Genomic DNA, 14,547 nt, shown 5'->3' with positions numbered 1-14,547 from the left:
CACACACTCAGGATGCCAATGAGGGACCAAAACCACTGTTCCTAACTCCATTCCCGCCTTTATACTTCTTAGGATATAGTACTTTGTGTAAGTTTTTACTGTCCCCATTTGTTCCCGCAAGCAAATCATACTGGATTTCCCCTGATTGCATAAATACTATTGAATCAAGACCCGACACGATATCATTACTTCTTCATTTTCTTTTGTAAGGCCCTTTTTTTTAAAACATCAAAGGCCCTTTTCTTTGCTCTTCCGAAATTTTAATCCTCCCTCCATTCCCTAGAATTTTTTTTTTTTTTTTGGAAAGCCTCCCTCTAGCTTTTGGCCTTAATCCTTATGAATACTTAAATTTTTACTTCTTTTTAAATTTTTGTTTCGACCTTCATAACTTACTTCTGAGCCTTATTATTTTCTAGGTAGCATTGTATTACTCTTTTCAAGTGTTATTGTGTTAACAGAAATTGTTAATTCATTAAATGTTCAATTCTTGATTGATAGTTTCTCTTTTCGTCAATTTGTACTCCCTAATCTATTTATTGTTTATAGTAATTGAAACCGTAAAATTTAGCTTTAGACAATATTCTCTTCATGAAAGTGCAAAACGAACAATGAATTTCAATAGCAACACTTTGACTTGTACTTTCAAAATCTTTATTATATTCTATCATCTTATAAAAAGAATGAAGAATGAAGAATGATCTTTTGGACATATATTTTCCTACTTTTGATCATTAGGATGACTAAAAAGAAGACATGGAAATTTTTCTTTTTTAGTATTTTTGTCATCTTTATGCCTCAATTGTTAGATACTCATAAATATAGATTGACAACCCTCAGATGCATCGTCATTGAATAATATTTTGATGTAGTTTTGGTAATCCAAAACACTAAGAACAAGCCAAATCTTATTCAATATCACAATATATCCTTAGAAATTACAGTGGAAAGAAACTTATTTGGGATGTAGATAAATTACTAATACATTGAAAGTTAAACTAAAAAGAACTACTTGATCATCAATACCATAAGAAAACTACTAGACTCAGCAGTTCTAATCATCAATTGAAGTTCAATAATGCCTCGTTCAATCTAAGATGTGACTGGGCTATTCGACCTTCAGCTCCTTTGGGGTAAAATCCACCGGGTTTACTCTCATTCCCACTTCCATACACAATTCGTAGAATTTCCTCTGGTGTTCGACCAAATGAAAGGGAGTCTTTGTCACCAGCAAGAACATTGCCCGAAATTCTTCCTTCTGCACCTTCACTTGGCTTCACCACTATCCCTTCATCTTTCAGCCCCGCATGTCCGAGTTCGTTCCTTAGGTTTGATATACGGTCAGTGAATTCTGCCACTGTTATCCCATATGGCTTTACCTTCACATATGCCTGCTCGAATAGTAATGCTCTAATCACTGCATCTTGGCCTGATTCCACACCTAGAAGCCCCGCTACTAGCTGAAATTAATCAATGCACCACACAAAACAAAATTGTAACCTAATCCCACAAATTGTAATCCTATAAATAGATCTTGTCTAGAGATTGTAATCTTATAGACAGATCTTGTCTCAGAGATTGTAATCTTACAAACAAAAAGCATCAGAATTGTATGAGAAAAAAAAGTAATTTAGGGGTAAATCATTGTTTCGGTGCTGGCCCTGTAAGTGGTGCCAAATCAAGGCAAACTCGAAGTACTAGATACCAAGTGGTAAAACATTACTTTTAGTTCGTTAGGTCTTAATCGGGTATAAAACTGAAGTTTCTAAGCTCTTTCGGATTAATGTTGTCGTTAAAATATAAACAAAGAAGGGAAAATAGATGCTTAGATTGTTGTAATTTTGTAACATACTCTTTTCGCAGCAGGACTTTGGAGGTTTGGATTTGCTCCGACATAACCGGTGAGTCCAACGTAAGGAATAACATAGGATGCAATGAGATAGTTGATGTCATTAGCATAAGGATCAAAAGGTGGCTCCAGGGTCCTCCCGATTGCACTGTTAATTACAGTTGCAAATGATTCTGAGCTTATGTTCAGCAATGGCCTTGGAAATCCAGGCACGGTACTTTTAATTGCCCTGTTTCAAGTACAAAATTTATCAAGATCTGTCCAAATGATTGATGATGGTTCTTAGAAACGAAACCTTTTATTTTATTTCCCTCTCCGCTGGACTAAATGAAGAAAAAAATACATGATTCAGGAATTTTTTATGTACGGATCAACCAGTAATTAAATTACCTCAGATGTCCAACTTCTTGGAATGCGAATTGGGCAACAACATCTCTAACGAAAGGATCCAGTTTGGCAATCTTAGCACCAATAGGTTCTGGACCTTTTCCAGTTAGCTCAGGAGCTATTTTGTCCAATCCATAGCCCAGAGAACCCCATAAAAAGAACTCAGCTTCCAAGTACTCCAAATTCAGTGGAAATTCCAAGAGATCGACATCTGACTGCGGAATTCCCCGCTTATTGCTGGCAAAAGAGCTAGGAAGAAGGTTGAGGATGATGGAGAGGGAAAGCACCAAGACAAGAGAATTAAAAGTGTTGGAACTGAATAATGCCATGGCTTAATAACTTGGTACTAGCTAGCTTGGAAGAAGTGTTACGGCCTTTGCTATTTATATATATTTCTAAGCGGCAAAATATACCTACCTCAGTAGTTTCTACTCGCGTGTAATTTACGTGAGCGGCACAATGTTCGTTGGTAATTTTGGACTTTGCATGAAATTTCTCTACGTATTATGTAAGATAAGATGTCACTGAAATGCCGATTGGCAAGAAGAATGTAAGTCAAAATGTGTGTGCCACGCTAGTTTTTCAATTCATATATATCATCGAGAAACCGAAGAAGCTACACCCATTTTGACGGGGACCGGGGCCTCAGAAGTTTCATTTTACGCAATTTGGGGGTAGATTAGTAATTTAAATTATTGTAATTTATACCATGTTTGCAAATATTAACATCAAACTAAGACAAATTAACTGTGCCTGATTTACATCCAAATCCAACTTGTTTACGTCCAAATCCATTTTATTTGCACAAACTTCTACTTTTGAATACTGAAAATGATTTACACCAAAATTGTCCTTATTTACACTAGAAACAAACCTGTGCGAGATATTTGTGTAATTCAGATCCGTTTTTTGACCATTTGAACTGCTGCCAATTTTTTCAAGTTTGGAGCATTAGGGCACCGCAAACGAGAATCATTTAAGTCCGTATAGCATGGAAGCATCTTATCCTGCTAGCCGTTGAAAAGCACGCATCTTCTACCAGGTTTTAACTTCATGAAGTAGCAGTCAGCAACATCGCTACGCAACTTACAACTTGATGATATGGAGATCGATCCAGCAGCCTCTGATGACACTAAGGCTGTGTTTGGTTCCATAGAGCTAAAATTCAAGTGGAACTACAATTCTACGTACAATTTTTGCTATTTTACCACCCAATCCAATCCTTCCCCTATGAAATTGTTATTATAATTGAAATTCCAAAAGTTTAGAATTTTTCGTTTAGTAAAGGGAAATTTGCCAAATTGGTCCCTAACATTTTTCACAAAAAACTTTTTTAGTCCCCAACATTTAAAATCAATCAGAATCATCCCTAACATATAAATTATGATCCATTGGGGTCCTAATACTCGTATTTGCTCATTTCTCCGACTGAAAATAGCACGTCTCTCTCACGTGGGTATATTTTTAAGGGCAAAACCGAAAAACACATTTCATTCCCGGTTGAAAGCAAAAGTACCCCTTTTCCACTTTCAACCTCTTCCACTCCACCTCCTCAATCCTCTCCTCCAGCCTGTCCTACTTTCTCCCCTCCTCCCTAACCCCAATCATCACTACCATTACTATCAACACCGTCCCTCCCTCCCCTTCCGTCTGTGCTACCACCGCCACCACCACTGCCCCCCTCCATCTGTAAACTTATCACCCCCTCCTCCCTCCCAAGGATCACCTTTCCCTCCCTTTGGCACAGCACCTCCCTCTCCAGCTCTTTCACCCTTTCCTCTTTTGCCACTTGCAGCCCCATCACCACCTACCTCAGTTTCTTCACCTCCTCCCACTATAAAGTCACCGCTCACCGGCCCTTCCTCTCCTGCATTACCTCCTCTACCACCACTTGCTTCTTCCCAGGCTCCATCCTTGTTAAATCCCCCTCCACTTTTGGTGGCGTCTCCTGCTCCCATCACCACATCTCTTATTCCACCTTCTCCCCCTGCCTTCTGGAATAATACATCTCAAGCTAATACTCCAACTAGTTCAGCCTTACCAGCAATTGCCCCTAAGAAACCCACTACAAGATCAACTACACCTACTCCAAATATTACTGCAATCACAATATCCAGAAATGGTGGGGGCATGAAGGGCGGAGTAGTCATAGCTGTCAGGACCCGAATTTTTCTCACTTATAATTCTATTTTTATGGCTTAATTAATTATTTGCTCACCCGTTTTCTTTGAATATTATTTTCTAACCTCTTTAGACCTAATTACATGGATCTATAGCTTTGTTATATTTTTAAAGTGTCTCGTTCCAAAAATTAATTTTTGAAAGCCCGTTAAGTGAAAATAGTGCACGTGCATTTGGAACGATAACCGATTTGAGGATACACTGAGCTCGGAAAATTGGAGATACGTGCCTTAGTCTTAAAATAGGTATTTTTATGATTAAGTGCTCAAGTGATAGTTAGTTGTACTATCGTTATAAGAATTTCTTAGAAATTTCGCCTTATCGCGCATAAATTGGAAGTACGCGTTTTTACGCGCGCGATTTAATTGAGGAACTTTAGACCCTTATTTTGGGACAACTAAGAGTAAATAATAATAATATTGATATAACTGTATTGAAGGTTTAGTGCACTAGTGAAACAAACTCGAGAGGAATCGAGCACGAGACGCGCACGTACACGCACTAGTGAGAGTTGACTTTTGGCGCCAAATTTGAATTCAATTACCAAGCTTTTCAATGGTGCATCACACCAGATCAAAACCCCTCTCTTTTCACCTCAAGTGCCAGCTGAACACCCTTTCTTTTCCCTCTCAAACAGCCGGCCATTAACAAGAAAGAAGAAGACCAATTTCTTCATCATTTCACCTCTCAAACTTGCACCAAATCACTTGAAATTTCTACCACAAGCTCAAAACTACTTGGAGATCATCTTAAGCTATAAAAAGAGCTGCATTTCCACGGTTTCTTGGAGCTTTCTTGTGGCAAAAAATCTGACATTTATCATCTAAGGAGGTAATTAACGATCAATCTTAAAAATCTTGATTTATGGAAGTTCTATTGCACATATAAGCTCATGCATGCATGTGGGTAGCTTTATTTATGTTGGATTTTGGTGTGTGGGCTCTATGAACTCCCACAATTACTTGAGGGCTGATTTCATGAGTATTGATGTTATTAATGTTGGTTTAGTGCTTAAATTAGTGGAAATAAGTTGTATTGGTGAAAGGAAACTCAAAGGAGGTGATGAGCAAAAATCTTCCGATTTTACCCCTGCCATGTTCGAGCACTTTTGTGCAAATTTTTGAGGTTCTAATGACTTTTCTATGATGTATAAATGTTATATGGATGGTGTAGAAAGTTTCATTGAAAAATAACGTGATTTGATTGGCCAAATGGAATGATTTCCGAAGTTCAGCAAAACTGGAATTTTATTCCCGGATTGCCCAGGCAGTCTTTTTGTTTCGGCCATAACTTTTTCCTCCGATGTCGAAATTGAGTTCTGTTTGTGGCACTAGAAACTAGACATTCCCATATTTCCAACGGTATAAAATGCATATCCTGATTCGACCTGAGCAATCCGTACCAACCTTTTAAAGTTTCCTGTTCTGTTTCTTGTTTGAGCTGGAGGCTCTGTTTTGGGCAGCAACTTAATGCTCAAATGTGAACTAGTTGTGGACAGATTTTGAAAATGATTTCTTCTGAGAGATTATAGCTTTATGAATATGGTTTTCAACACCACCAGCCATGCTCAATTCTGAGTTGAATTGAGAGAGTTGTGGCCAAAATCCCAAACTGACTCAGGTGAACTAAAACCCTCTTTTGGCTAGTTCAAAGCTTTAATCTTTATTGGGGCTTGTTGTTTCGAAATTCTTGGTGTTAATCACCTACCAAATGTATCTTGGATGTTTCTTGGACATTTTCTACACAAATGAACCATATTTGAGATGTTTTCATTGTCAAATGTTTAGAAAAAGGAAAACGGAACTCCAAGGCAGTTTTGCCTTGGAAGTTCTTGGAGTTTTCGTGGTTTAGTTAACCAACTTCCCGTACGTATTTTTCTATGAAATTTGGCAGAGGAATATCGCTTATATGGTAGTATATTCATACCAAATTTGGTGTCATTCCAAGTCCATTTCGATACTCAATCAAAGTCCCAAAGTGTTTGATTTAAACCTGGAAAATGGTAAACAGGTTCACATTTTTAGCAACTTTGAGCCACCATATCTTGGTGCTCAAAACTCCGATGCTTGTTCCGCTTGTTTTTTTTTTAAACTTGGATTGCAACTCTAATAGAGTTCCAAATTTCAGTAGCTAGTTCACAATGTGTGAATTTTTCCGAATTTCCAAACCTTGCCGAAAACCAACCCAAATCTGTCTTGATAACTCAAGTCATTAACTTTGAGCCAATTTTTGAATGTCTTCCCCTTGGATTCATGGAAGATTTTCTTCTAGGAACTTTTAGTACTTTGGAAGGAGTTTCCAACGGTACCAAGTTTTCCAATTTTGGACTTTCAGAGAGTGAGTTATGATTTTTCAAAGAATACCCTAAACTTGACAAATTTTGGCCTTTTTAAAAGAATCCGCGCGGCAAAAACATTCCACATAATCCGGCCGTGTATCCAGCTAGTTCTTGGCCAGATTGTTGGCCGGATTGTTGGTGAGTTTTGAAAAAATTGGGTTTCTTCACTGCCTTGAATCCGGCCAGTTCTTGGCTGGATTGTGACGTGGCACTTCCACGTCCGACTTTGATCGTTCGTCTGAAAATTTATTTACATGATTTCGTACCTACTAGGTTCCATCCAATGATTTTAAGGATGAAACTCAACCTTTTTCTTCCATTTTTGAACACCACTTCCGAGCCTCGATTATGAATAATTAAAGCTCAATTCATGAATTCTCCTTAGAGTGAACACTAGCACAACCTTCTCGATAAGTAAGGGATTTTAAGCGATAGTGTGTAATAGACAACTATTGTTTGCTCAGGTGCTCAAGGAGACCTTCAAGAGGATCTCGAGGGGAACACCTAAAGACTTGATTACATACTTACTCTATTGTTTCAATAGGTGAGTGTTCCATATAGGAGTACGTGAATTGAATAAGTCTATAACATGCTTATTCCATGGTCATTAAGTGTTAAGTGCTACTTGTTAAGTATTTACCACACTCATGCATATTTAAGTAAGATATACTTGAATTACTCGACATGAAGTACTTGAAGTGCATATACTTGAATCACTCGACATGAAGTACTTGAAGTGCATATACTTGAATCACTCGACATGAAATATTTGAATGGCATATTTATGTGATGTGTTTAAATGATTTATGATGCTATGGCTGCATAAGTCGGTTGGAGGGAATCTCCTCGACTCTTAAATGGTAAAAGTGGGACATGGCCAATGGCGGCCTATTAAAATAACAGATTTCTACCAATTAATCGTAATTACTTAACCGTTAACCGTTAACCATCAACCGTTAACCGTTTACTGTAATTACTTACCGTTTTCCTATCAACTTGATTACATGGTACTTGATTACTTGATTACCGTAAATTACATGTTCACATGAAATTATCAAATATTGCTTACGTGTTTATGTGTTAATTGTTGATAGTAATTGCTCATATAAAATTGTCCACCATTTTAAGGCGAGTGTGTACTTTATCTCACTCGACCTACCAAAAGAATAAATTTTTACCATTCGCCAAGTTATTTGATTACTTGTGCATGTTGTAAGCTCTAAGCTGAACTTGGGCCCTGCCCTTGGTTACTGACCTACTCGAGCCAGAACTGGACTCGGTCGGGTAGGTTATAACCCTGGGCCACTGTTTCGGTATACTCGAGTATTACCACTAGAGGGATAAGGTGATGGCCAGACAAACCGAGGGGATCCGGAAGTTATAAGGTGCAGATGACCGACATGGTTCCACTGGAACATCGTATCCTTCAATGTGTGTTTATTTTGTATAGAGATAACTATTTCATGCAAATGTGCCAACGTGGAAATCTTGAGTCATACCTGTGATATGCTCAAAGTACTTGTATAATGATATTTGTCTCATGTTCATGCACCATCGTGCAACCCCGAACCATACATGTGGTATGCTCCCTTTACTTGATTTATTAGAACTGCTAGAGTGTTTTGGAAACTCACTGGGCTGTGTATCTCATACCACGTTGTGGATTTCTTTTACAGGGTTCGAGACCAAGAGTGCTCGAGAATAGTACTAGATTGCTTTTTTTTTTAAGATCTTAAGTTGTATTATAACGGATGGTTGTAGTACAAATTCTTTTGGATTGTATTAAGCTTGAAGGCTATCTAATTGTAAGTATGAAGTGTTTTGGAGTACTTTAATTATGTATTTGAAGTATTTCTAGTTTTGAATTACGGATTGTACTGAGTCCAGGCGAGAGTTGGGCAGGCGTCCCGCCGATACCCTTGGGTTCGCCCTTGGGAGAAGTGGGGGCGTCACAATAGCAATTGGATTCGGGGCTTTTTGGCAATTGGTCTTGTGGTGCTTGGTGTCTAGTTGGCACGAAAGCAAAAGAAAAAGGGGGCCCATTCAACATTAGGTACACAATGCCTTCTCCATATGCTTTCTCCCAAAATTCAGAGGGAAAATTAGGGTTTTTTGTGACTGTATTTAAGGGGGAAAAGTGAAAAGGGATACTTTTGCTTTCAACCGGGAATGAAGTGTGTTTTTCGATTTTGCCCTTAAAAACATGCCCACGTGAGAGAGGCGTGCTATTTTCAGTCGGAAAAATGAGCAACTACGAGCATTATGACAAAAATGGATTATAATTTATATGTTAGTAAACGATTTTGGCTGATTTTAAATGTTGGAGACTAAAAAAATTTTTTGTGAAAATGTTAGCGACCAATTTGGCAAATTTCCCTTTAGTAAACGTACATAATTGATATGGAATCCATTTGGAATTCCAAATCTTTTGTTTGAATAGAAGAAGAATTCATTGAAACTAGAATCTTTTACACGAGAGATTTGATTGCATGAGCATTCTTTTTTTCCCATTGATTTTTTGGATGAAAAAAACCAACAATTTTGATTTCCTTTCTTTTTTCTTATTTTATTCCTTTTTCTAAAATGGCTCTTCCGTGCACCTTCACATAGTAGCTTTCTTCGGCACTCTATTAAAGGTGTTTCCATAACAAAAATTAAAAAAAAAAACAAAAAATAAAGAAATATGTAAAAAGCTCAAATATAAATCTCTTAAAATGAAAAATAAAATTCTAGTACCTAGCATGAAATTGCTAAATAAAATGAAATGCCTTAATCTCTTTCACCCAAGTCAAGACTTCAAATGCAATATTGCATTGCAAGAATCTCTTCTATGCACATTTATCAAACTTCCTCTTCTTTATTGAAGAGTCCAACTATTAATCGCAATTTCCTGTTGCTTTCCACCACACTGACTTGAAGGCTTTTTCAAGCATTGAAGTTCGGCACAAATTGAACAAAACCTTTGAAAAAAGTTTGGAACCATGAAATATGAGGCAGACCTCAAACCAGGGAGACTTTAGTCCTCATCCAATTGCTACTAATTCATGCTTAAAGTGAGATAAAATGTTACAAAAATTATAATGCAGCTTTATGAAAGTAGGTTAGCCAAGAACAAGAAAGTATAGTTAGTCAGAACTAAGGCATGTGAATTTCCGGCAAACTAAGAAGAGGAAAATGGCATGCAAATCAAGGAAAAACTGGATTATTTACTCTTTATCTCATTTTTCTTTGAATCTCCTGCATCACCTTGGAAAAAGTAACTTGCAATGTTAGTACACAGGCATATCAAAAGGTGCTAATATAGACAGCAAAACAAAAAAATTTCATTAATCATTGGAAGTTCAGATAACGAAATTAAATTTAAGTAACTACAATCCATACTCAACATACTTGTGAATTCCCACAATGCTCCGATTAATCGAGTGTTCTAACATACACCTATATAACAAGACTAACAAAAAAAGAAAAAGAAAAAAAACTCCTACAATAGTAGAACCATTGAAACAGGAAATCCAAAGAGTAACCAATGGGGCTTGCATAATTACAGTCATGTATGATATGTATAATATTGTAGTTTCTTCTCCAGATCACTCTTCATGTGTATATCTGCCCTCACGTTTATTTGAGATGTGCCCTATTACTTGGGCAAGTATGACGCTGTAATTTAGACTTTATTAAATTATGCCAAAATTCTAGATTCATATAATTTTATTGAGGGTTTGTCCTAATCAACCCTTTCCATGTGACTAGATTTTTAAAATATTCCCTTTATCTTTCTTCTCGCTCAATTGACCTCCTGGACCAATTTGTTAAATTCAAAAGGACTCAAGTTGACATTTCCTTCATTTTCTTGGGCCTAAATGCATAAATTGAAACTTTGATGGCCACATATTAATTTGATTCAAGCTAAAAATCAATGTTCCAAACTTTGAGGGGGCCATTTTGCAGTTTTCATTCTATATCGATCTTGTAGACGGGAAGCCAGCAACAGTCTTCTCCAATTGACACATCCTATTTCTTCTTCTCATCAGCCCTTTTCTGCCTTCTTTTGTTCAAAAATTAGCTGGGAAAAACTAAAGGAGAAACCGAGAGACTAGAGTAAATAAAGGCAAAAGAAGAGCTGGGGAAAAGGAGAAAGATAAAAGAAATAGTGGTCTGTTTTGCTCTTGCTGCTACTGCCACAGTTTGTTGATTAGAAATGGATAGGAGGAGTAGTAAGATACCAAAAAGGAAGAGATGAAGGAGCTGTAAGTTAATTCTTGGTTGAAACCACGTATTTGCGTTCAACAAATAAGATAAGGAAACTGTGGATACCTCAGCCAACCGTAGTTTAAATCACCTTGTCCATTCCATTTTGAACTAGGAGACACCTTGCCCTGGTCATTCCCAGAAGAGAGTTCACCTCAACCATTCTCTTAGCCTGGCAAAGCGGACATCTCGTCGGATGACACGACCAATGACTGATGGATTGATGTAACTATCAACCACCCTATTACTTAGTCCGACACCTGATATTACCTCCTTAGACTGTCCCATGACGTCTGACAGTTAGTAGACTTTGTCATCCTACCCATAGACCTCTCTAGTATATATATATATATCTATTCTCTACTCATGAAAAAGGTGTGCAACTTTATCTACACGCGCAACTCCCAAACTACTTCTGACATCAGTGTTTGAAGTGAGACTGGGGTACAAAGCCCCAGCCACTTTGTGTTTTGCAAGTGAGCTCATCTGTTTGCAATCGACTTGTTTGCCAGGAACTCACCACTTCAATTGGCACTATTTGTGGGAATGGCTGTTCTCCTAAACCATGATACTTACACGATTTAAAAATCGGAGAGCGCTCGGATTGAGCCCGAGATGGATGTCGATAATCAACACAAAGTTATTTATCTCAGTCTGTAACTTTTGATGATTACAAAACAAATAGATGTTACTAATATTCTCTGATTAGACCTTTTCAGAATTGGAGCAAAACAGGTTCAAAAGCTAACATATGCTGAAATAGCTGTCGGACGCACAAAAAGACTGCATCGGCCGTCCGACAACCATTGAGTAACTTCGAACGCATGAAGAACCCACCCTCGGACGTCCGAAGATGATAAGCCAAGTCCTCTAAGCTCACTGACCTCGATCGGACGTATAACACCTGAATACTGGACGTCCGACAAACGTTGCGACACTTCGGACACAAAACATTGGAGGCACCGGACGTTCGAAAGAATTGAAGAAGAATTCTCAATTTTGCATCATACCTTTGGACGCATATTCTGGAGGTATCGGACGTCCTAAAAATTTCAAGAAAACTTCTTGAACTTACTGCCTGCGTTCGGACGCAGAAAACTAGCCTACCTGACGTCCGATACCATCAACGGCTAGTTGACTCTTCAGCTACCTTCTAGCCGTTGGTAGCATTAATTGAAGAATTTCTTGGTCTCTTATAAAAAGAAAAAAGTCAACCACTTCAAACAACTTTTTGCACATTGAGACTACATCAGATCTCGAGTGATTCAAGTGTGAGAATACTCTTTAAAGAAGATTTGTACTCTTAGTTGTGTAGTTTTCGATAAGCTTTTCAAGTGTGTTTCTATTTCTTCAATAGTGTAGATTTGTGAGGGTTATCCGAGTGATAGTAAAACTTCCTTACTTGACCAAGTGTGGCTTGGGGTGAGGAGGAAGTGATCCTTCCTTTGTACACAAGAGATTGGTTGTAAGTTGACCAACTTGAAGAATCTTGCTATATAAAGTGATTTTCAAACTCAAGTGGAGTTTGAAACTTGGTTTGCTATTCTATCCTTTTACTTACAGTCTTGCAATATAAATTGTTTATCTCTTCTACTCCCAAACACTTGTGCTTTCTCATCAATTGCTCCATTGTGTGGTTCTTTAGAAAAAGATGGCAAGTTCTCAAAAAGTGACTCATATCTTGGCCAGCTTTTTAAACCACCTAATTCACCCCCTCTTAGGTTGTCTTCGATCCTTATAATTGGTATTAGAGTTTGGTCTCCTAGCGATTAAACTCAATCGGCTTTGGAGTAAAAATGACAACCAACAATGTCATATTTTTTTAAGGACAATCCGTCACTAGACCCCCAATGTTCAATGGATCAAATTATGTGAGTTGAAAGGAGAGGATGATTATTTTCTTACAATCTATTGATATTGAGTTGTAGTTTATTGTCAATGAAAGTCCATATGATGCCTCTATTATTGATGAAGTTACTCATAGGCCGAGACCAAAAACAAGGAGTGAGTTGACTGGTGATGATAGAACTCATCTTACTTTAAATGCTAAGGCTATGAATGTATTATACAATGCTTTAGATTCAAATGAGTCTATTAGAGTCAAAGGCTGTAGATCTGTAAAAGAGATTTGGGATAAACTCAGAGAAATCCATGAAGGAAGTGAGAATGTGAGAGAACAAAAGAAGTCCATTCGGTCACTAAGTATGAATCTTTTAAGATGGAACCTCATGAAAATATTGACAAGATGTATTGCAGATTTAATGATCTTATTAAGGATTTAGAAGTACTTGAAAAGGATTACTCTTTAGGTGAGAAAAACAGAAAAATTCTGAATGCTTTATCCAAGGATTGAGAGAGTAAAGTGACTGCCATTGAGGAAACTAAAGATCTAAATACCTTGCCCGTTGAATCTCTTATTAATTCTCTAACGTCTTATGGGTTGAAACTCAAGTCCAAGGTGCAGGAGGAAGAAGATACAAAGGTGAGAAAGAGTATTGCTCTAAAAGTCTCACAAGATGAAGATGATTCAGCCTCCTTAGATGGAGATGACATGGAAGGTGATGACAGTGATATTGCACTCATCACAAAAGTTTCAAAAGAATACTCAACAAGAGAAGATTCAAAAAAGCTGGACCCAACAATTCATTCCCAAATCAGTTCAACAACTCGAGAAATAAAGGGAAGCTAGAGCTCAACAAAAAGCAAACTGATAAGTGCTTTGAATGCGGCCAACTTGGACACTACGCAAATGAATGTCCAATAAAGAATAAGAAGGAAAGCAAGGTTGAACGAAAACCAAAATTTAACAATTTTCAAATCACCTGGAATGATTGCAATTCAGAAGGTGAAGTCGAAGAAGAAAAGGAGTTTGCCCAAATGGCTTTCATGGCCATTGGTGATGAAGAGGAAACTACTTGTAACTCTCAAACTGATAGTGATAACAAATCTGATGATGATGTTAACTCTTTTATGGAAAGAATGCATAACAGTTTGAAAGAATCCTATGTTAGAAATAAGGAACTAAAATAGAAAATTAACTTTCTTATTCAAGACAATGCAAACCTTTTTCGACAAAACAAATGTCTGAGAAATGAGAATGAGAACCTGAAAATGATTGAAAATAATTTGCATACTGAACTTGATAGAAAGACAAACTTTTGTGACATGCTCAAAAATGAACAAAGTAGCTTGAAAAGAAGAATTGATGATCTTAGTCAAATGCTTCAACATAAGAAACAAAACTGTTTTCAAAGGAATGATACAAAACCTCATTTTGGTACTCATCAGAAAAGGTTGAATCATAGTGCAAATGAGTTTACTATCTATAAGAAAAGGCAAATCAGATTTATTAAACCTGTTCATTTGAATAATTCATTGACTATGTGCAGCTTTTGTTGTCAATTTGGCCACATAAAAAGTAATTGTTATGTTAGGAAAAATATGAGAAATGGCATGAGATGCATGTGGATGGTTAGACATAATACTAACTCTCAAGGACCCAAAAAATAAAGGGTACCAAATATTATCTTGTGGACTTTTGTGTAGG

The 14,547-nt window shown here is 37.3% G+C and overlaps 1 protein-coding gene across 1 annotated transcript; it reads right to left on the bottom strand.

Moving 5' to 3' along the window:
- Positions 1 to 888: 888 nt before the first annotated feature.
- On the bottom strand, positions 889 to 2,599 carry LOC113737791 (desiccation-related protein PCC13-62-like). Its single transcript, XM_027264966.2, has 3 exons — positions 2,237 to 2,599; positions 1,850 to 2,075; positions 889 to 1,457 (listed from the first exon to the last, which is right to left on the bottom strand). The coding sequence occupies exons 1-3, from the start codon at positions 2,560 to 2,562 to the stop codon at positions 1,059 to 1,061; spliced, it is 951 nt and encodes a 316-aa protein (XP_027120767.1). The 5' UTR covers positions 2,563 to 2,599; the 3' UTR covers positions 889 to 1,058.
- Between the last annotated feature and the right edge of the window lie 11,948 nt (positions 2,600 to 14,547).

Source organism: Coffea arabica, chromosome 3e (assembly GCF_036785885.1).
Source record: "Coffea arabica cultivar ET-39 chromosome 3e, Coffea Arabica ET-39 HiFi, whole genome shotgun sequence".
In the NCBI taxonomy this organism is placed as follows: domain Eukaryota; kingdom Viridiplantae; phylum Streptophyta; class Magnoliopsida; order Gentianales; family Rubiaceae; genus Coffea; species Coffea arabica.
This window is presented reverse-complemented; position numbering and strand designations above follow the sequence as displayed.

Bases quoted from the DNA above. Each gene is read 5' to 3' on its own strand.
- LOC113737791 (XM_027264966.2), bottom strand. From the start codon at position 2,562: ATGGCATTATTCAGTTCCAACACTTTTAATTCTCTTGTCTTGGTGCTT. The intron at 2,076-2,236 runs GTAATTTAATTA...TACTTGAAACAG, and splicing joins CAAGAAGTTGGACATCTGAG to GGCAATTAAAAGTACCGTGC. The intron at 1,458-1,849 runs GTATGTTACAAA...GATTAATTTCAG, and splicing joins AAAGTCCTGCTGCGAAAAGA to CTAGTAGCGGGGCTTCTAGG.